The sequence below is a fragment of the Rhinatrema bivittatum genome, chromosome 1, assembly GCF_901001135.1.
Source record: "Rhinatrema bivittatum chromosome 1, aRhiBiv1.1, whole genome shotgun sequence".
Taxonomy (NCBI): Eukaryota; Metazoa; Chordata; class Amphibia; order Gymnophiona; family Rhinatrematidae; genus Rhinatrema; species Rhinatrema bivittatum.
Window position 1 is genome coordinate 351,234,244 of NC_042615.1, and position 23,077 is coordinate 351,257,320.

At 46.8% G+C, this 23,077-nt stretch overlaps 1 protein-coding gene across 2 annotated transcripts in view; it reads left to right on the forward strand.

The window, feature by feature from the left end:
• CCDC158 (coiled-coil domain containing 158) overlaps positions 1-23,077 on the forward strand; it is a 1,731,209-nt gene that overhangs the window by 1,161,327 nt on the left and 546,805 nt on the right. For both annotated transcript variants that reach the window (XM_029599728.1, XM_029599736.1), the window contains one exon: positions 9,428-9,628. In XM_029599728.1, the coding sequence (XP_029455588.1) occupies positions 9,428-9,628 (201 nt within the window). The remainder of the gene's footprint in view (positions 1-9,427; positions 9,629-23,077) is intronic.

The following is a 23,077-nucleotide window of genomic DNA, read 5'->3' on the forward strand; positions in this document are numbered from 1 at the left end:
TCACCCTAAATTAAGACTATTCAATCATGCTACCCTTACAATTTAGTAACCCTTCTCTAGCTTACCCCAAAGTTTTATGTCTCTCATATTAAATATATGCGCCTAATAATAAAAATATGCGTTTTTCCCCCTTATTATGCTCCAAGTTTTTTCCCCATGTATTCTGATCCAAGTTTTATGCCCTGTTCTATGTAATTGCATTCTCACATGCCTGTTTTCAGTTACAATGTAATCCGAGATGATATGTAAAATTTTACATGAATCCCGGTATAAAAAAATGTTAAATAAATAAATGTAAAGCAGCAACATGGAGTTCTCTTCACACCTTTGCAGCTCATTACTGTCTGGACAAAGAAGGACGACAAGATTCAGCCTATGGACAATCTGTCTTAAAGAACTTATTTCCAGTTTAATCCCAATTCCTTCTATATCCAATCTGCTGTGATTTTCGGCTGCCTCATTTTCACCAACAATACTTCACTGTTGCTTCACTACAAAATGACTCAGCCTCTAGCTTGCTAATCACCCATGTGTGAGGATTAGCATCCTTCTTGTCCTGGGATAAAGCAAAATTGCTTACCTTGTAATAGGTGTTATCCCAGGACAGCAGGATGTAGTCCTCACGAAACCCATCCACCACCCCGCGGAGTTGGGTCTCATACCTTTTATTATTTTATTTTTGCTAAAGCTTATTGCTACATATGAGACTGAAGAGAGACCCCTGTGGAAGACATTATCATGGGATGCTGGGCATGCTCAGTGGCCTCACAATGCCAGTCAAAAGTTTCTAGAAACTTTGACAGAAAGTTTTTCCCACAATAGGGCTCCGTCAGTGATTTCACCCATGTGTGAGGACTACATCCTGCTGTCCTGGGATAACACCTATTATAAGGTAAGCAATTTTGCTTTTCATCAATGGCACTGATTTTTCCTTGGGTTCCATCGGTGCCATCATTGCCCAGATGGATGCCATCGATGTACACCTTGTCTCGTCGGTGCCATCCATGCCCGGGTCGATGCCACTGCCGCCTGGGGCACTTCCATCAATACTGGGGTCATTCCATCAATGCCATCCTTTATTTTATGGATGCCATCAGTGCCCACGTCCGTGGCATCAGTGCCCGCGTCTGTGTCCATTGATGCCCATGGGGGTGGCATCGATGCCCATGTCTAATCTATCGGTGCCCGCGCCCATGGTGTCGGTACCCACGTCCATGGTATCGATGCCCACTTTCATGGCGTCGATGCCCGCATCCGTGGCGTCGATGCCATGGATGCCATTTCTGCCCGAGTCGATCCAATTGATACCGTCGATGTCCGTGGCCATGCCGTTGATGCCCGTGGCCATGCCACCGATGCCCTCGGCGCCCGCCTCCATACATCAATGCCCTCAATGCCCACGTCATTTCCATCGGTGTCTTTGACGTTCCTATCGATGCGATCATCGACTCCGTCGATGCCGGTATCTTTTTTCTGATACCAACGATGTTTTTTCGACTATTCGATGCCACATCGTTCCCATAGATACCTACGTCAATGCCGTCAGTGCTCCATCACTGTCATCATTGCTCTGGCCGAGTCATCGACATTTTTTCATATACATTTTTGACGATACCCTCGAGGCTGCCATCGACACAGTCAATACCGACATAGCACCGCCACGTAATGCCATCGCCTGAACACAGTGCTCCATGCTTTGGGTTCTTATTAAAGCCCCGTATTAGCGTACGACACTACATAGTGCCAGGAGCAGAGCAGGCATGCTGACAGTCCATCATCAATCGCCATCCAAGACAGCGAGGGTTTCCATCTCGGCGCTGGGGAAAGACCGGGCCGAGCACCGTGGCACGCATCATCACCGACACGGTGACCGTCTGCCACCGACGCCATCCAGCACATCGGTGCTATCCTTCTCAATGCTGGACAATGCTCGGGCTGAGCAACATCACCTCTGCCATCGGCACTGTTCCGCACAGTTTTGGCAGTCCTTGGTACTCCAGAAACACTGGATCGAGGTCTGAAGAATTCTGCACTGGCTTCACGAGACATTGAGCCGCTGTGACGAGGGTCGGGTTCACGAGCTCGTTAATCGGCTCCCCTGTTCCCAAGCGTGCCCCACCGTCATCGGTGCAGGATTGTGGCCCTCCGCTAATTATGGTGTAAGTGCCAGCCTCACCCAGCCTGTCTCCTCTAAGCCTGCACCACCATACTAGGCATCAGAGTTGAGACGGACGTCTATGTCCACAGGCTACCCCTCAAGGACTCCGGAAATCCACGGAACCTGCAATCTTCACCGGCTCGTCCTTCGGCGATCCACGTCGGATGGTAAGTACCCGCTTCTGCGGCATTCCCATTGAGATGTGTTCTCTACTTCGGGCCACATGGTTCGAAAAGTTCTAGGGCATGTTCCGTCCAAGAACCGTATTAGTGTCACATATCGCTATGCTAGCTATGTCAGCCACAATACCAGGAGAACCTCCTGGGATTGCATCAGGGCTTCCTCCCTTTTTCAGCAACAAGGCTCTGTACTGATTAATGCTCTGGCTTCTGGTTCCTGCTTCAGAACCAAAGTTCCAGGTGCATTCGCTGATCTGCTAAACACGAGATCCAGCAAATACTGCCTCAGGTGCAAGTCCACCTCGAAGCCTTACGACAGGTCTCGATGTCTCCTTGTACAGCACACAGAAATGCGGGTAAGACTTTATCGCTCACACTCCCGTGGGAGGTTACATGATATCCAGATTACATCAACCCCTCCAGTTGGACACCTTCTGGTCTCCCAACTGGCCGGATATCAGAGCGGCCACCCCACCTTGTACCAAAGTTCCTGGTATACTCCCCCAGATGCTACAAAGCACAGAGGGGGGAAGGGGGAGGGGTTGGGGAGTTTTACTTACACTATTCTTTCTTTCAACAGAAAGTAGTTACTCTCCGCCCATCCTGGACCTCAGAAATCCCAACTTTCTTCAGAAGGCACAGGTAAAATAGTATCTCTCGTTACCATGCTTCCATATCGCAGTAAGTACATTACCTCTAATCTTTCTATGTGCTTCATGGTGAGTCAACAACATTATAATCCCAAACTCTGCAGGTTGCACCAGCTTCAGCAACTGGGGTATTCATTGAATCACTATCGGTGAATGCTGTTTCTCTGCGGAGTGCAACATCATTCACACTTTTCCTTGCATGGATGGCTGCATAACAACAGTCACTCCATGCAAGGAGCTCTCACTTCTTCATGACTCACTATACATTTACTAACTGGGATTACTGTCACTGCCATAAATCCCTTATACAACACTTCTGGACACCACAGTCATACTGACCTTCCTGTCCAGCATATGCACATACATTCTAATAAATTCTTACATGTCCCTGAGCGCATTTTTCCATAACCTCAGCCCCTCAATTCTTCATTGTCGGGCCATGGGGTTTTTTCACTATGCACTTTCCTCATAGATCCAAAACTGCTATGGGTTAGATTCAGTGAAATTCCATTATCAGTGGGTCTAAGCTATTCATCTGCTTTCATCCCTCATCCAGATTGCTGATCTAAAACCAAAACCTAGTCTGATTCTGCTCATGCTCACATTTACTCAGGGTTGTAAAGTTTGACCTAAAAGCTTCTCAACTCAATATGCATCTATTCCACTCCAGGCACAGTTTCACATGAATTTCCTGGAGCTTGTAGCCATGAGTTATACCCTTATGCCTTTCAATACTGCTTCTGCAACAAATCTTTGTGCATACAGACAGACAGCTTAGGGACAATGTGCTTTTCAACACACAAGCACGCACAACTAGGGATGTGCAGACAAAAAGTTTATGTTCATAAGTCCATAAGTCAAAAGGGGGGGTCAATTTCGGCCAATATGGACATATGTAGAATTCCATAAGTTGAGGCTATGTCCATACGTGCACCGGTTCCCTAAATAAAAATTTAAACCCCTCACCCTCCTTAATCCCCCCCCAAGACTTACCAAAACTCCCTGGTGGTCCAGCGGGGAGTCAGGACGCCATTTCTGTATTCCTTTGCGAGGAGCATGTGACGTCAGCGTCACATCGGAGTGACGCGGACGTCACGTGATTCCCCGCGCGTTCGCTCCGGGACCCTCGTTGGACCCAACCGGAACTTTTGGCCAGCTTGGGGGGGCCTCCTGACCCCAACTGCAGCTGCTCGCATTATCACCGACACAAGCCGCCACGAGCACATTACCCCAGCACTTCAGACCTTACACTGGCTACCAGTGGCTTCCAGGATAATATATAAATCTATGACACTGATACACAAAGCCATTCAAAACAGAGATATGCACTGGTTCACTGATCATCTACAATTCAACACTTCATCCCGCCCAACGAGATTCCAGCATTTAGCCAAACTAAAGATCCCAGCACCCAATCTGACTAGACTTTCTAGTACAAAAGAACGGTCATTCATCATTGCTGGACCAACAATATGGAACACCATGCCCTCTGAATTACGCCAGGAAATTTGTCACAAAAAATTTAAACAAAACCTTAAAACCTGGCTATTTAAAAAAGCCTACTATTAATGATCTGAGTCCTATACCATTCTTCACCATTTCCACAGTCTCTTATACTTCGATTATATTCTTTTAATACAAAGTTATACATGGTTTTGTATTTGTTCAGTTTCTATGTTATATTGTAAAGCGCAATGCTGAATTATTGTTTTAATGTAAACCGAGGTGATGTTACTTACGTACCCCGGTATATAAAAAATCTGCAAATAAATAAATAAAATAAATAAGTTGGAAATCCGATCGTTTTCGCCTCATCACTTTTTTAAGTTAAAAAAAAAAAAAAGTTGCGTTTTACATATGCGGTCAAAACGAATGCACACCCCTACGCACAACCTCTTCGCTGCCCTGCAAGGAAGCTGCGCAGCTCTACCCTTGACCCTTGCTCACTTCATGCATCCTCGAGCCACTTATCTAAGAGATTTACTGAACGCACTAGCAGACCTTCTCCATGTAGGTTTCTATCCTCTCAAATGGTCTCGGACTACATGTCTAGTGGGAAAAATCTTCTAATGCTGAGGTCAAACGAACTTGCCCTCTGCGTCCGAATCGAACCATACGGTGCACAGATTCTATTCCCTACACATGTTTCTAATGTGTTCCCATAGACGCCTTTCTTCAATCAAGGGCCTCTTAAATGTGTCTCTTCTGCTGCCTCTCATAGCCAGCACTCTTCTAATGTTGAACTGGGACGGGGTTCACTGTTCCTCAGACCCACGTCCTGGCCGAGACCAGTTTGCTTCCCATACTTCTCAATCTATCGCACCAGTAACCAATTTGCCTTCTCACAAGTCAGTCTCAAATCATAGACTCACTGATGTTCTCAGGTACTGGTAGCATCACAAAACCTTCCACACATAAATCCTACCACTCAAAATGGCATGATTTACCACATGACACATACAAAAGGGTATTACCCTTTTTTCTTTTTCTACACCACTCTTTTCTCTTGCTCCCTCGGATTCTGCTCCCCAGTCATCCTCCACATAGGTACACCTCTGCTCCAATTGGTGTATCGTTTGGGAGTGGGGATACCCGATTTACGGTAAAGCCCTTCTGAGTCAGCATACCATGGATTATCCACTGATCAAGCCACCTCTATTTTCACTAGTCACGGAAAGGAACCTATATCTTATCCTTATAAGTCTCATACGTTCTCCGTTCGAGCCTTTCCATTCCTGTCATTTCACAGTTTGACGTGGGAAATACTTTCCCTCATAAATGTCATTTCTGCCAACAGGGTCAGTGAGTTACACACTTTGTTACATACTCATCCGACCCTGCGTTCCTCCGTCACCTAGTGGTTTTTACGCATTCAACTTCCTATCTTTCTTAAGGTAGACATTGCATCTCACCTTACTCAGGATATACTCTGGCCATTTTTCCCAACACCTCTCTCTCACTAGAGGGAGAGAGTTTTTTCCACTTCTTGGACAGTAATATTGCACTTGCATTCTATTTAGATCGCACTACATTCCATAGGAATTCCACCTAACTCTTTCCTTCTGTGGCAAGAGTCAAGCTGCGAGTTCCAGTGGGCAAACAGACCTATTCTTCCTAATTGACAGTCTGTATCTCTTTTCTACCAACAAGCAGGCATTTCACTACAACACTGTGTGTAACCACACTCTGTTGCGTCTATCCCAGCCTTAATAGCTTCCCCTCGGCCGCTGCTGCTTGTACATATTTATCAGGCTGCAACCTGGAGTTCTCTCCATACCTTCACAGCCCCATTATTGCTTAGATACCACTAGCTGGCATGTTCCATGTTTGGCCAGTCCGTCTACTCTTATTCTTTTCGGTTTAACTACCCAACATCCTTCCACCAACCCGTTGAGGGTTTCAGGTAGGGGTGTGCATTCGTTTTGAACTTAAATGTAAAACGCAACTTTTTTTTTTTTTTAACTTAAAAAAGTGATGAGGCGAAAACGATCAGATTTCCAACTTATTCAACATAGCTATGTTGAATAAGTTGGAAATCGCGATTGTTGATCCTAAATAAAAATTTAAACCCCTCACCCTCCTTAATCCCCCCCCAAGACTTACCAAAACTCCCTGGTGGTAAAGCAGGAACTCAGGATGCCATTTCTGAAGTCCTTTGCGAGGAGCACGTGACGTCGGCGTCACGTCGGAGTGACGCAGTGTCACGTGATTCCCCGCGTGATCGCTCCGGGGGACCCTCGTTGCATATCACGTGACGCCATGTCACTCCGACGTGACGCCGACGTCACATGCTCCTCGCAAAGGACTTCAGAAATGGCATCCTGAGTCCCTGCTCTACCACCAGGGAGTTTTGGTAAGTCTTGGGGGGGGGGATTAAGGAGGGTGAGGGGTTTAAATTTTTATTTGCACGTATGGACATAGACTCAACTTATGGAATTCTCCATATGTCCATATTGACCGCAAATGGGACCCCCTTTCGACTTATGGACTTATGAACATAAACGTTTGCTCTGCACATCCCTAGTTTCATGATGCCCTCCGTTCCAAATTCCACCCCCGTCATTGCGCCTTTCGTGCGTCTTGGGTGCATTTGGTGCACTCTCGGGCATCCTCAGCTCGGTACTCACCCATATGTAAGGACTACCATCCTGCTTGTCCTGTAAGAAAGCAAGTGTTGCTTATCTGTAACAGGTGTTCTCACAGCACAGCAGGATGTTAGTCCTCACGAAACCCACCCGCCACCCTGCGGAGTTGGGTCTGTATACGTTTTTACATTTATTTTAGTTTCGCTTGTGATTTTTGGTAAAAGACGAGACTGAGGGAGACACCTGTGGCTCACAGGGATAATTGCAGGCTGAGCATGCTCAGTGCACTCAGTGTGCCAGTGTCAGTCAAAGCTTTATAGAAACTTTGACAGAAAAGTTTTCCGTAACAGGGCTCCATCCTGTGATGTCACCCATATGTGAGAACTAACATCCTGCTGTCCTGCGAGAACACCTGTTACAGGTAAGCAACATTTGCTTTCTTTAATTGCTTTGCATGATTAAAATATATATGTTGTGTAGATCAGTCAGAAGGATTCCTACGTTAATGCATTGTGATATATATTTTTTTAGACCACAGACACTCTAGTGCAGTTTTTCCCAATCTTTTCAATCCTATTAATAAAAATGTGTGGCTCACTAACTTCTACAGGGCAGGCAATGTGGCCATGGAGAAGACTGATATGGTCAAAACAAGAGCTAGGGAAGCACGAAAAACTCTTCTAGTCTCTCTAAAATTTTGAAAAAAGGAGGAGAAGGGGCAGAAACACACATGAACTCATTACAATAGGTCAGTTCTTTCTATATATACAAGAACAGAAGAAGAAAGAAGTCATTGTGGTGTGGGCAGCTGGATGAGATACCCACCTAAGCTGCTGCATATGGCTGCCAAAGCTCCTCCTCTGCTGCTGCCCCCAATAGTCAGAGTGTGTCACATCTGGTGCTTAGTGCGTGTTCTCCATATCTCACTCAACCTGGAGATAATATAGAGACTGGAAGAGCTTGAAGGAGAAAGCTCAGGAAGGAGAAAATAAGGAGGTATTTTATGGGACCCGACTACAGATGCTCTGCATGCTACCCATTAATTATCACACGCCAAGGCCTATGTGTAGCTAGGAAAAAAAGATGTGCATGATTAAACATATTCTCAGAAATGAGCCCCCACATATTTAAGAGGCACCGCTGGGGACTTTTGTTATTGTGAGGTGCCGAAAGCAGAGCCCAAGTGCTAGTTTGAATCTGAGCATTAGGCATTATGGCACACCTGTTGCTGTAATAGAATGTCTGTGGCGGTTTTACCTCCAGTATGCTTTGAAACACTTTTTTGTGTATGTGCTAAATAAGTTCACCAATGAAAGATAATACCAAATACTGATAAGATGCCCCCTTTAACAACAGTAGATATAAGGGAAAACATTTTATTCTACCATTGTTTAGCAACTGACTGACTGAAACCTCTTGGGTTTATCCTTGAAATTTGTAAGCTTAGCTTCTGTGGGGTGGAAGCTTGTTATGAATCAAATCCCTGAAAGAGAATATTTCCATAATATTCTCTTTGCTCTGAGACCTACTCCTGAAACAGAAATTGTTACTTTTAAAATGGTGAATATTTCTTGACTATGATGTTTGAAACTGCTTTACTTCTTTGGAAATTTTGTTATAAAGCAAAATTCCAATCAGATGAATTACACAAAATAAATATGTTTTTGAGTATTGCTTATAGATGTATATATTGTAAGTACTTATGAAGGTCCATATTCAAAAGCTTTTAGCCAGCTAACTCAGAAATTAGACAGCTAAATTAAAATTTGGATACTTATCTGGCAAAATTCTAGCTGGTTAATAAGATAACCAGCTGGAATTTAGCTGGCTTGTTAGAGCAGTGTACCTGTGAGTTGCTGAGTAAGCTGGTTAAGTTGGCAGACTAACTCCGATATTCAGAGTTAACTGATTGACGTAGCTGGCTAAGTCTGTTCGGGCCAAAGTGTTCTCCTAAAGTTAGGTGGCTATAGTTAGCTAGCTAACTTTAAGATATCCAGCTACATTCAGTAATAGGTTTCACTATTGAATATACCTTCAAAGTTATCCAGATATGTTTATCTGGCTAACTTTGCCAGCCTGACTGTGTCTGAATATTTACCTCACGGTGACTATGGTGTATTGTGCTTTGGCATGCTGCACAATGCAATATCTGGATAAGAGTAAAGATAGATTTGATTTAATGGATCTATTCTTTCTATAAATATTTTGCAATATTAGCATTCCTCAATAGGGTTCCAAGTAATAAATTTCAAGGTGGCCATAAATTTGCATTTCCTGACATTTGCATTTTTTTCATAGCCATTTTGATAATCCTATGCAGAATCTGTGATTACATAATTTCTTTTTTTCTTTTAGAGGGCTTCAGATCTTCAAAAGAATGAGACCTTAGAGAAAGTGGCATGGCTATCTTCCCAGCTTGATTCAACAAAAGAGTTGCTGGGTAAAACTACTAATGAACTCACTGACAAGAAGAAAGACCTGGAGAAAGCTGAGAAAACCATTGCTGATTTGACATCTGGCATGGAAGAGAAGAGAATCAGTGAGGCAGAAAATGAGGTATGTAGATGAGATCTTTATGGACATAGTAGAGCAGTTTCTCCTCCACTATTGCAACTCAGGTGCAGCTTTGGAGGAGGTAAGGTCTCTTGAAAAGAAAATATTACCTTGGATTAGCAGTACGTGATCTTGTATCTAGGACTTGCCTTGAAGGTCAGGGGTAGGCACTCTATGGCCTGTGGCCCACAATCAGCTCATGGGCACCTTGGCAACATAAGCAACATGAGCTCTATGCATCTCTTCCTGACTTCCCCCCACAACCACTTCTTTTTTATGCTTCTTTTCTGCTGGCCCTATGAATAGCTAATCTTACTTTTTTTTTTAAGATGTAGACCCCACTTCCAGATTCACCACCATCCAGCATTTTCTGTGGCTGCCCCCATTCTATGGAACTCCCTACAGATGGAACTTTGGCTTCAAGACAATCTGAAAAAGTTTAGACTTCTTTTGAAAAGCTTTTTACCACAGCAGGCATTCCTCTAACTATATATGCTATTTTTTAAGTTAGTAGAAATGAATTATCTATTTTATGTTTTTTATTGTTTTATTTATGTTTTATCGATATTACTTTTATTATGTATGTATTATTATCCCAGGACAAGCAGGATGCTAGTCCTCACATGTGGGTGACATCGGTAATGGAGCCCTATGACGGAAAACTTTCTGTCAAAGTTTCTAAAAGCTTTGACTGACACTGGCACACTGAGTGCACTGAGCATGCTCAGCATGCTATGATCCCTGTGTCCACAGGGGTCTCCCTTCAGTCTTCTTTTTTCCACTCTGCTGTAAGCATAGCAGTTGGAGCTCTGTGAGAAATTCTAACACTTTTTTCCTCATAAAAGATTTACATGTTTACTTCACAAACACCTTTCCCTGCACGGGTCTCCCTCCGCATTGGTTTAATTCAACGTTCGGTGAGTACTATGCCATATTTTTTCAGTCGGTTCCTGTCACCTTTCTGGCTGCCAACCGACTGCGGCCTTCCCTCTCCCTATTTTTCAGTTAGTCACACATAGCCTGCAGTGTCCCTCTGTGACACTCTGCTTGGCTATTAGCGCTAGTGTGACAGGGACTTCCACGGTTACCGGTGCCGCCAGGGCCCCTGTAGATTCAGGTCCTTTACTTTCCTCAGTACCTTCGCGCAGTAATACCCCATCGCTACCGTCGGTACCCCCTTCAGGCCATCCTGCGGTTTCAGATGCCACAGGTACCCCTCCCCCTGCGGTACCCTGATGCCATCCTCCCTACATCATTCTATCAGTGCCATCTATGTTTATAGATGGCACTGATTTATTTCCTTAGCTTTATCAGTGCTAGCGTTGCCAGAATGGATGCCATCGACGAACACTTGTCTCGTCGCTTCCATCCATAATTGGGTCAATGCCACCGCTACCCGGGGCACTTCCATAGCTGTTGGGGGTCAATTCTATCGATGCCATCCTTCTATTATGGATGTCAGATTTTCCATCGATACCAGGCTTTTTTCCATCGATGCCAGGCTGTTTTCCAGGCATGGCATCGGTGCAAGGCTGTCTTCCATCGATGCCAGGCTGTTTTCCATCGATGCCAGGCTGTTTTCCAGGCATGGCATCGATGCCAGGCTGTTTTCCATCGATGCCAGGCTGATTCCAGGCATGGCATCGATGCCAGGCTGGTTTCCATCGATGCCAGGCTGATTCCAGGCATGGCATCGATGACAGGCTGTTTTCCATCGATGCCAGGCTGTTTTCCAGGCATGGCACCGATGCCAGGCTGTTTTCTATCGATGCCAGGCTGTTATCCAGGCATGGCATCGATGCCAATGCCAATTCCCTGCATGGCAGCCATGCCAGTGCCTTTTCCCTGCATGGCAGCCATGCCAGTGCCATCTCCATGCATGGTATCCATGCCAGTGCCGTTCCATGCATGACAGCCATGCCAGTGCCGTTCCATGCATGGCAGCCATGCTAGTGCCTTTTCCATGCATGGCATCCATGTCAACATTGATTCCATCGGTGCTCATGTCCGTGGCATGGATGCCATGGGAGTCATTGTTGCCCGAGTCGATCCAATCAATGCCGTCGATGCCCGTGGCCATACCGCAGTTTGTCAGTGCCCACCTCCATACATCAATGATCTCGACACCCACGTCGTTCCCATCAGCATCTTCTATGTTTTATGGATGCGGTCATTGACTCCGTCAATGCCCATATCATTTTTCCGAAACCAGCGATGTTTTCGATTACCATCAATGTCGACATAACACCGCCACACAATGCCCTCCCCTGAACACAGTGCTCCATGCTTTGGGTCCTTATTAAGCCCTATATCAGGAGCAGAGCAGGCATGCTGACAGCCATCATCGATCGCCATCCAGGACAGCGAGGGCTTACATCTCGCCGCTGGGGAATGACCAGGTTGAGCACCGTGGCATTCATCGTCACCAACACGGTGACCGTCTGCCACCGACATCATTCAACGCATTGCGGCTATTCTTCTCGATGCTGGACGATGTTCGGGCCGAGCAACATCACCACTGCCAACGGCACACCGGATCGAGGTTTGCAGAATTCTGCACTGGCGTCAAGAGACATCGAGCTGCTGCGACAATGGTTGAGTTCATGAGTTCATCAATTGGCTCCCTGTCCCAGGCGTACCCCACTGACATCGGTGCAGGGTTCTGGCCCTCCGCTCATTACGGTCTAAGCGCCAGCTACGCCCAGCCTTGTCTCCTTTATACCTGCGCCACCATCCCAGGTATCAGAGTTGAGACGGACGTTAACGTCCACAGGCTATTCCGAGAGGACTCCGGAAATCCACAGAGCCAGCAATCTTCACCGGCTCATCATTTGGCGGTTCACGTCGGATGGTAAGTACCCGCTTCTGCGGCATTCCCATTGAAATGTGTTCTCTAATTCTAGCCACATGCTTAGAAAAGTTCTAGGTCATGTACTTTCCAAGAACTGTATTAGTGTCACATATCGCTATGCCAGCTATGTCAGCCACAATACCAGGAGAACCTCTCTTTCTTTTCTTTGGGTTTGCTTCAGGGCTTCCTCCCTTTTACAGCAACGTGGCTCTGCACTGATTAATGCTCTAGCTTTTGGTTCCTGTTTCAGTACCAAAGTTCCAGGTGCATTTACTGTTCTGCTAAACATGAGATCCAGCACATGCTGCCTCAACTACAAGTCCACCTCGAAGCCTGATATGGGTCTCAATATCTCCTTGTACAGCACTTAGAAATGCGGGTAAGAATTTACTGCTCTCACTCCCGTGGGAGGATACCTGATATCCACATTACATCAACCCCTTCAGTTGGACACCTCCTGGTTTTCCAACTAGCCGGATATCAGAGCAGTCTCCCGGTACACTCCCCTACACGCTTCAAAGCGCAGAGGGGAGAAGAGGGGGGTTGGGGAGTTTTAATTACATTATTCTTTCTTTCAACAGAAAGTAGTTACTCTCCACCCATCCTGGACCTCAGAAATACCAACTTTCTTCAGAAGGCACAGGTAAAATGGTATCTCTCGTTCTCACAGGACAAGCAGGATGGTAGTCCTCACAAATGGGTGACATCATCAGGATGGAGCCCTGTACGGAAAACTTTTCTGTCAAAGTTTCAACAAGCTTTGACTGACACTGGCACACTGGGTGCACTGAGCATCCCCAGCCTGCAATTATCCCTGTGAGCCACAGGTGTCTCCCTCAGTCTTCTTTTTTCCGCTCTGCAGTCAGCATAGCGGTTGGAGCTCTGTGAGGATTTTTTAACTATTACCTCATGGAAACACTTAACTTTTCACTTCAAAAAACACTTTTCCCTGCACAGGTCTCCCTCCGCGTACGTTTTTACGACGCTCGGTGAGTACTAATTCTTATTTTTCGGTCGGTTCCTGTCACTATCTTAAGGCTGTTAACTGACTGAAGCCTTCCCTTCCCCCATTTTTCAGTTAGCTTTAAACAGCTTGCGAGTATCTCTGTGACACTCTGCTTGCTTCTGCTAGTGGGGTAGGGATTTTTTCCTTAACTTTAGGACCTCTGTAGCTTCAAGTCCTTCGTTCCCTGGTACCCTCACGCAGTCGATACCCTATCGCTACACCGGTACCCTCCTAAACCGCCCTGGGCTTTTATATGTCATCAGAGCCCCTCCCCCCACGGTGCCCTGATGCCTTTATCCATGTTTTTTGCTTTTCAGTGCTACCAGGCTTTTTCCTCCTACGCACTGTTTTTTTCCTTGGGCTTCCTCGGTGCCGTCCCTACCCGGATGCATGCCATTGACGCACACGCTGTTAGTCACTGCCATGCATACTCGGGTCGCCGCCACTGCTGCCCGAGACACTTTTTAACGATCCCAGGGTCACTTCATCGATGCCACCCCCCCTTTTGGGGATGCCATCGATGCCCCATCCTCCCCACCGATGTCCAGCCCTTTTCCATCGGTGGGCATCGGTGCCACATCGATTCGTCGGTGGGCATCGATGCCGGATGGTCCCCATCGGTGGACATCGGTGCCGGATGGTCCCCATCAGTGGACATCGGTGCCGGATGGTCCCCATCGATGGACATCGGTGCCGGATGGCTTGTCCGTCGATGGCATTGGTGCCAGATGGCCGTCCGTCGATGGCATCGGTGCCAGGTCCTTTTGCATCGATGGACACCGATGCCCAGGTGTTTCATCCATGGGCATCTATGTTAGAATGCATCCATCGAGGGCAGTCGATGCCAGGCTGCTCCCATCGGTGAAATTCGATGCCCAGGTGGGTCCCATCGATGGGTATCCATGCCGGCTCGATTCCGCGGATGGGCGTCGATGCCACTGCCAGCCTTATGGCTGGCATCGATGCCCATGTCGATTCCAGGACTGGCGTTGATGCCGGGATGGAATTCATCGACTGGGAGATCCATGCCATCGATTCCATACGTGCCCATATCGATGCCACCGACACACATGTCTGGGGCACCGATACCATGTACACTTAGAAATCTGAGTCTGTCCAAATCGATACCGTCAACGTCTGTGGCCCTATAGTTGATGCCCGTGGCCATGCCACAAAAGGCATAAATGCCCGCCTCCATGCATCGATGCCCTCGACACCTACGTTTTCCTTCGGTGTCCTTGACGCCCTATCGATTCGACTTCGACTCAGTCGATGCCGGTATCTTTTTCAATAACGGCAATGTTTTTCAATTATTCGATTCCACATCGTTTCAAAGATACCTATACCAGTGCTGTCAGTGCCCGTCACTGTCATCATTTTCCTGGCCAGTCATCGACGATTTCATACCCATTTTGATGATATCCTCGAAGCCCCTTAGGTTGCCTTCAATATCGTCAATACCGACATAGCACCGCCACATAACACCCTCGCCTCCTCACATTGCTCCACGCTTTGGGTTCTTTTTTAAGCCCCGTATTAGCTTAAGACACTCCATTGTGTCAGGAGCAGAGCAGGCGTGCGGACAGTTCGTCATCGATCGCCTTCCAGGATGACGAGGGCTTCCATCTCGGCGCTGGGGAAAGACCGGGCCGAGCACCGTGGCACCCATCATCGCCGACATCGTGATCGTCCGCCGCTGACGCCATCCAGCACGTCGGTGCCATCCTTCTCCAGGCTGGACAACGCTCGGGCAGAGCAACATCACCACTGCCATCAGCACTGTTCCTACAGTTTTGGCAGTCCATGGTGATCCAGAACTTCCGGATCCAGGTCCGACGGCTTCTGCATTGGCGTCACGACACATCGAGCCGCTGCGACGAGGGAAGGGAACATGAGTTCCGTTAGGGCTCCCCTGTTCCTGGCGTGCCCCACCGTCAAGTGGTGTGGGACTGTGGCCATCTGTTACACTTAGCAGTCTAAGCGCCAATCATGCCTGGCCTGTCTCCTCTGTACCTGTGCCACCATACCGGGTTTCAGTGTGAGATGGACGTTTACGTCCCCGGCCTTACCCTCGAGGACTCCAGAGACCGACGGAGTCAACAGTCTTCACCGGCTCGTCTTGCGGCGATCCACGTCGGATGGTAAGTACCCGCTTCGGCGGCATTCCCATAGAGTTGTGTTCTCCCATTCGGACCGTGGTTCGAAAAGTTCTGGGTCATATGCCTTAGGAGCTGTATTAGTGTCACATATCGCTATGTTAGCTATGTTAGCCACAATACCAGGAGAACCCCTCTATCTTCTTGGGATTGCAGCAGGGCTTCTTCTCTTGTCAGTAACAAGTCCCTGTGCCGACCAATGCTCTGACTCTTGGTTCCCTCCCAACCAAAATTCCAGCTGCATTGGCTGATCTGCTAAACATGAGATTCAGCAACCATTGCCACATGTACAAGTCCACCTTGAAGCCTGGCCACAGGTCTCAGTGTCTCCTTGTACAGCATACAGAAATGCGGGTACCACTTACCGCTCACACTCCTGCGGGAGCCTACATGATATCCTCCATTGGGACACCTCCTGGTCTCCCATCTGGTCAGATATCAGAGCGGCCACCCCACCTTGTACCAAAGTCCCGGTACACTCCCCCAGGCGCTACGAAGTGCAGAGGGGAGAAGGGAGGGGGGTTGGGGAGTTTTAATTGCACTATTTTTTCTTTTAACAGAAAATAGTTACTCTCCGCACATCCTGGACCTAAGAAACTCCAACTTTCTTTAGAAGTCACAGGTACAATGGTATCTTTGGTTACCATCACTCCATATTGCAGTAAGTACATTATTTTAATGTTTCTATGTGCTTTATGATGAGTCAACATTACAACCCCAAGCTCTGCCGTTGGCACCAGCTTCGGTAAGTGAACTGTCTCTTGCATCATGGTGAATGCTGTTTTCTCTGCGGAGTGTAACATCATTCACTTTCCTTGCATAGACTACTGCTAACCACTTTCAGTACATGCAATGAGCTCTCACTTTTTTCATGACTCACTATACATTTACTAACTGGGATTACTGTCACTGCCATAAATCCCTTCTGTAACACTTCTGGACACCACAGTCTTAAGACCCTCTTGTCCAGCATGCGCACAGACATTCTGATACATTCGTATATGTCCCTGTGCATATTTTCCATAACCTCAGCCCTTCAACTTTTCATGGTTGGGCTATGGGGTTTCTTCCCACTATGCATTTTTCTCATAATTCAAAACTGCTATGGGTTATATTCAGTGACATTCTATACTCAATGGACCTAAGTGGTTTCATTGCTTTCGTCCCTGATTCTTATCCCAGTTCGAACTAGGACCTAGTCTCCTTCGACTCATGCTCGCAATTCCTTAGGGTTATAAAGTTTCTCCTGAAAGCTTTCAACCCATTATGCGTCTATTGCACTCCAGCATAGTTTCTCATAAACGTCCTGGACGTTGCACCCATGAGTTATGCCCTTATGCCTTCCAATACTGCTTTTGCAACAATTCTTTGTGCATACAGACAGACAGCATAGGGACAATGTGCTTTCCAACTCATAAGCACGCATTACCTCTTAGCTGCTCTGCTAGACAGCTGCGCAGCTCTACCTTGGCCCTTGTTCACTTCATGCCTCCTTGGGCCACATATCTAAGAGATTTAATGAACGCTCTATCAGACCTTGTCCACGTAGGTTCTATCCTCTCGAATGGTCTCAATTACATGTGTACAGGGAAAATCTTTTCACGCTGAGTTAATTAAACTTTCCTCTGCGTCTGCATCATTCCATACGATGCACAGGTTCTGCTCCCTACACATGTTTCCTATGCGTTCCCTTAGATGCCTTTTCTTCCATCAAAGGCCTCTTCAGTATATCTCTTCTGCTGCCTCTCGTAGCCAGCATTTTTTCTAATGTTGAACTGGGATGGGGTTCAGTATTCTTTTCCCCACTCCCTGACTGAGATCAGTATGCTTTCCCATACTTCTCAATCCATCATATCAGTAACCTTTTATTCTCTCACCAGTCAGTCCCAAATCATAGACTTACTGAAGTTCTTAGGTTCTGGTAGCGTCACAAAACCTTCTAAACATAAATCTTGCCGTTTAATATGGCAGGCTTTACCTCCTGACGCTAAAAAAAAAAAAAAAAAAAAAAAAAGAGAGGTATTACTCCTTTTACTTTTCCACCATTTTTTCTTACTCCCTCGGATTCTGTTCTCCAGACATCCTCCACATAGTTACACCTTTCTCTCAGTAGGTGTATCGTTTTGGGAGTTGGGTTCCCGTTTACGGTAAACCTCTCTGAGTCGGCTTACCATGGATTATCCACTGATCAAGCCGCCTCTATTTCTCTAATCACGGAATGAACATATATATTTTCCTTATAAGTCTCATACATTCTACGTTTGAGCCTTTCCATTCCTCTCTTCCACAGTTTGGCAAGGGAACTTCTTTCCCTCTTAATGTCATTCCTGCCAGCAGGGTCCGTGAGTTATGCACTCTTTCCATACTCACCTGACTTGTTCCTCCGTCACTGAGTGGTTCTATGCATTCATCTTTCTATCCTTTTCAGGTAGATGTTGCATCTCTCTTTACTCAGGAAATACTCTGCCAATTTTTCCTAGCCTCTCTCTCTCGCCCTAGGGAGAGAGTGGGTTTTCCACATTCCTGGACAGTAATGCTGCGCTTACATTCTATCTACATTGCACTGCATTCCATGTGAATTCCACTTGACTCTTTCCTCCATGCAAGACTCAAGCTGCGACTTCCAGTGGCCACACAGATCTAATCCTTCTGACTAAGTGGTCTGTATTTCCTTTGCTACCAACAAGCAGACACTTCACTACAACACTGTGGGTATCCACATACTGTTGTTTCCGTCCTAGCCTTAACAGCTTCCCTTTGGTTACTGCTGCTTGTACTTTTTTATCAGGCTGCAGCCTGGAGTCCTCTCCATACCTTTGCAGCCTATTATTGCTTACATTGACTAGCCGGCATGCTCCATGTTTGGCCAGTCCGACTACCCTTACCTTTTTCAATTCACTACCCAACATCCTTCCACGAACCCATTATGGTGTTGCGGATGCCCTCTGTTCCCATTTCCACCTCCGTCATTACGCTTTCGCGTGTCTGCGGTATATCTGGTGCATTCTCGGGCATCCTCAGCTCAGTACTCACCCATTTGTGAGGACTACCATCCTGCTTGTCCTATGAGAAAGCAAATGTTGCTTACCTGGTGTAACAGGTGTTCTCACAGGACAGCAGGATGTTAGTCCTCACGAAACCCGCCCGCCACCCCGCGGAGTTGGGTCTGTATACTTTTATTTTAGTTTCGCTTGCGCTTTTTAGCTATAAGACGAGACTGAGGGAGACACCTGTGGCTCACAGGGATAATTGCAGGCTGGGCATGCTCAGTGCACCCAGTGTGCCAGTGTCAGTCAAAGCTTGTTGAAACTTTGACAGAAAAGTTTTCCGTACAGGGCTCCATCCTGATGATGTCACCCATTTGTGAGGACTAACATCCTGCTGTCCTGTGAGAACACCTGTTACACCAGGTAAGCAACATTTGCTTTACCATGTTTCCAAAACACAGTAAGTACATTATCTCTATTCTTCCTATGTGCCTCATGGTGAGTCAACGATCTTACAATTCCAAGCTCTGCCGGTGGCACCAGCTTCGCAACTGAGGTATTTCTTTGACTCAATGTCGGTGAATGCTGTTTCTCTACGGAGTCCAACATCATTCACGCTTTCCTTGCATGGACAGCTGCATAACCTAGTCTATTTCCTGCTCATGCTCGCATTTACTTCAAGTTGAAAGTTTGACCACAAATCTTCTCAACCCAATATGCGTCTGTTCCGCTCAAAGCAGTTGCACATAAACTTCCTGGATCTTGTACCATGAGTTATACCCTTATGCCTTCTAATACTGCCTCTGCAACAATTCTTTATGCATACAAACAGACAGCATAGGGACAATGTGCTTTCCAACATACAAGCATACACAACATCCTAGCTGCTCTGCAGTGAAGCTGAACAGCTTTATCCTTGGCCCTTGCTCACTTATGCATCCTCGGGCACTGTTCTCAGACACTTACTGAACGCACTAGCAGACCTTCTCCAGATAGGTCCATCCTCTCGAATGGTCTTGGACATGTGTAGCAAGAGAAATCTTCTAGAGCGGAGGTCAACCGAACTTGCCCTCTGCTTCCAAATCGAACCAGACGGTGCACAGATTCTACTACCTACACATGGTTTCACTGCATTCACATTTACGCCTTTCTTCCATCAAGGGCCTCCTAAATGTGCCTCTTCTGCTACCTCTCATAACCAACACTCTTATCATGCTGAGCCGGGACGGAGTTCACTGTTCCTCAGGCCCTCGTCCTGCCCGAGACCAGTATGCTTCCCATACTTCATAGCCAAACCTCTCGTGAACCTACAACAGGACAGAGGAACAATAGTCCTCTTAGCCCTATATGGGCTTCGACAAGTATGGTTTCCCATATTCCTCGACCTCTTGATCAGAGACCATTTCGCCTGGGCACAGCGCCCACTCTCGTAACTCTGAATCAGGACAAGTTGCGTCATCCCAGCCTTACAACTCTTGCCCTGACAGCTTGAATGTTGAAATTCTGCAACCACTTAATCTTTCAACACAAGTCTCTAAAGTTCTCGTAGCTTCATGAAAGCCTTCCACACGTAAACCTTACCATTTTTAGTGGACTAGATTTACCAAGTGGTGCACACAAACAGGTTTTCACCTTTTTTCTTGCCCCACTCCTTCTGTACTACATTACTTATATCACCTTTCGGATTCTGTTCTCCAGACATCCTCTGTAAGAGTACACCTAAATGCCTTAGCGGCATATCACAAGGAAATAGGGGATACGCCAATAACAGCGTGACCTCTAGTATGTCGATTTATGAGAGGCTTACTTCACCTTAAGCCCCCCATTCGACCACTGCTCATTAAATGGGATCTAGTGTGATACATTCCTGCAACAAGAAATTTCTTTCCTAACAAGTATTTCTAGTAGCCATCCCATCGGCTACAAGGGTCAGTGAGTTGCAACCTCTTGTCACATACTCACCCTACATAAGGTTCCTGCATGACACAGTAGTCCTTTGCACTCACCCCAAATTCCTACCAAAAGTAGTAACAGATTTTCACTTAATCAGTCAATAGTCTTGCCTGCTTTCTTTTCAAGACCTCTCTCTCTAGCCAGGGAGAGAGAATCTTATACACCTTAGACTGACAATGTGCACTAGCTTTTTCCCTGAACCGCACGGCAGTCCATAGGACATCCAACCAACTCTTTTTGTTTCTTTTCACATAAAATGAACCAAGAGTCGCGGTAGTAAGGCGGACTCTCTCCGACTGACTAACAGTCTGTATCGAATTCTGTTATGAAAAAGCAAACGTTCCTCTCCAAGGGCGAATAACAGCACACGTAGTAACGGCGATGTCTACATCAGTAGTACACTATCGTTCAGTGCCCATTATTACCATATATAAAGCTGCAACATGGAGTTCCCTTCACACCTTTGCAGCTCTTTATTGCTAGGGCAAAGAAAAACGACAAGATTCGGCCTTTAGACAATCTGTCTTACAGAACTTGTTTCCAATATATTCCCAACTCCTTCTACATCCAACCTGCTGTGATCTTTGGCTGCCTCATTTTCACCAACAATTCTTCACTGTTGCTTCATTACAAAATGACTCAGCCTCTAGCTTGCTAATCACCCATATGTGAGGACTAGCATCCTGCTTGTCCTGGGATAAAGCAAAATTGCTTACCTTGTAATAGGTGTTATCCCAGGACAGCAGGATGTAGTCCTCACAGAACCCACCCGCCACCCCGTGGAGTTGGGTCCGATACGTTTTATTATTTTCTTTTATATTTTTACTTACGCATAATGCTACAAACGAGACTGAAGGGAGACCCGTGTGGACACAGGGATCATAGCATGCTGAGCATGCTCAGTGCACTCAGTGTGCCAGTGTCAGTCAAAGCTTTTAGAAACTTTGACAGAAAGTTTTCCGTCATAGGGCTCCATTACCGATGTCACCCATATGTGAGGACTACATCCTGCTGTCCTGGGATAACACCTATTACAAGGTAAGCAATTTTGCTTTATGTGAATCGCTTAGGCCTTTTGTGTAAAGTGATCAATAAATTCTAATAAATACAAATCAAATACATTTGTAGGCAGATAGTGATGGCAGCAAACCTTGAAGTCGGGCCGGCAGTGATAAAATAAAAGTAAGATCAGCTGTCCAGACCTGCAGTCACACAGCAGCTGATGGAACATTCTTGAACCTAAGAATTGCCTGTTGTCTCAGTAGTCCAGATTTCCACTGCAAATCCCACTTGCCTTATACTTCTCTTGTGTTGGGAGCTATCAACCTAACAGGGAAAATGTTTCTACCATTAATGTTCTTTCCAGTCCTACCATGGCTTAAACCAGTGACATCAGCTTTATGATTGCATAATGATCTAGAATAGATCAAGAGAGAATAACCTGAGTTTCCCTGTACGTACCCGGATCAGTCCAGACACCTGGGTTGTGACTCCGCACCAACAGATGGAGACAGAGCAAGACCTGTCGGGCTCCCCTACATATAGTAAGGCGCCACCGACAGCCCCTCAGTCTTTCTCTGTCTCCAGCAGATGGGGCAGGTTCACCCACAGTCTCTGGGATCCTGGGTAGCTTGGTTAGTTAGTCAGGAGTCTTTTTCTTTGGTTGGTTAAGAAGTTAAAAAAAAAAAAAAAAAAAAAGAAGTTAAAGAAATAATTATAGAAGACAGGAGAGGAAAAGGAAGTGAGAAGTCTCCCTCGCCCTGGGAGCCTCCCAGGGGGGTTGGAAGGTTCTGAGGGGACCATCCCCCCCTGGTTGAGGCCGCTGCTAAGGGTCGAGGACCCGGCCTTCCTCTGCTAGCAGAGTCGGGGGTGACACCGGGGAGCCCGGTTCACTCACCACCGCTAGAGCAGGAGGCTCAGGACCAGGGACAGCAGCGGCAAGTAAAAAAACCCCAAAAACTGTGTTGTTTTTTCTTTGGCTTGGCCTCGCTGATTCTCCGTGCTTCGTTCGCCGTTAGGGGCATTTAATTAAAGTTTTAATTTAATTTAATTTGTTTGCTCCGGCTCTGTTGCCGCTTCGCGGATGCCGAGGGGATCTTCTTGCCACGCTTGCGGTTCGGAGCACGCGCGCGGTTGTCGCGCAAGGGCATCTGTTCAAGTTGTGTTTCGGGTAGCGAGGGGCTGTCCGAGGCCGGTCGGAGGGGCCGTTCTCGGCCGGCGTTAGCGCCGCCGCGCGCTGGGCAGAACGGGGAAGGCAGTGCTGAGCCATTCCCTCTTAGCGCGGGAACGGCGGCCATTTTGAATACAGTTCGGGAGGCCATGAGGAAGGCTGTCGATAATGGTGGCATGCCTCCTGCGCTTTTCCCGCAGCAGTGGCCCCCGGGGGGACGCCCCGGGGGGGGGGGCCGCATCGCCAGTGGAAGTTAGTCTGGAGGAGGCTTCTTCGGGTTCGGAGGCCTCTTTTTCTTCCGATTTCGCTCTTCTTTTACGTAAGGTTCT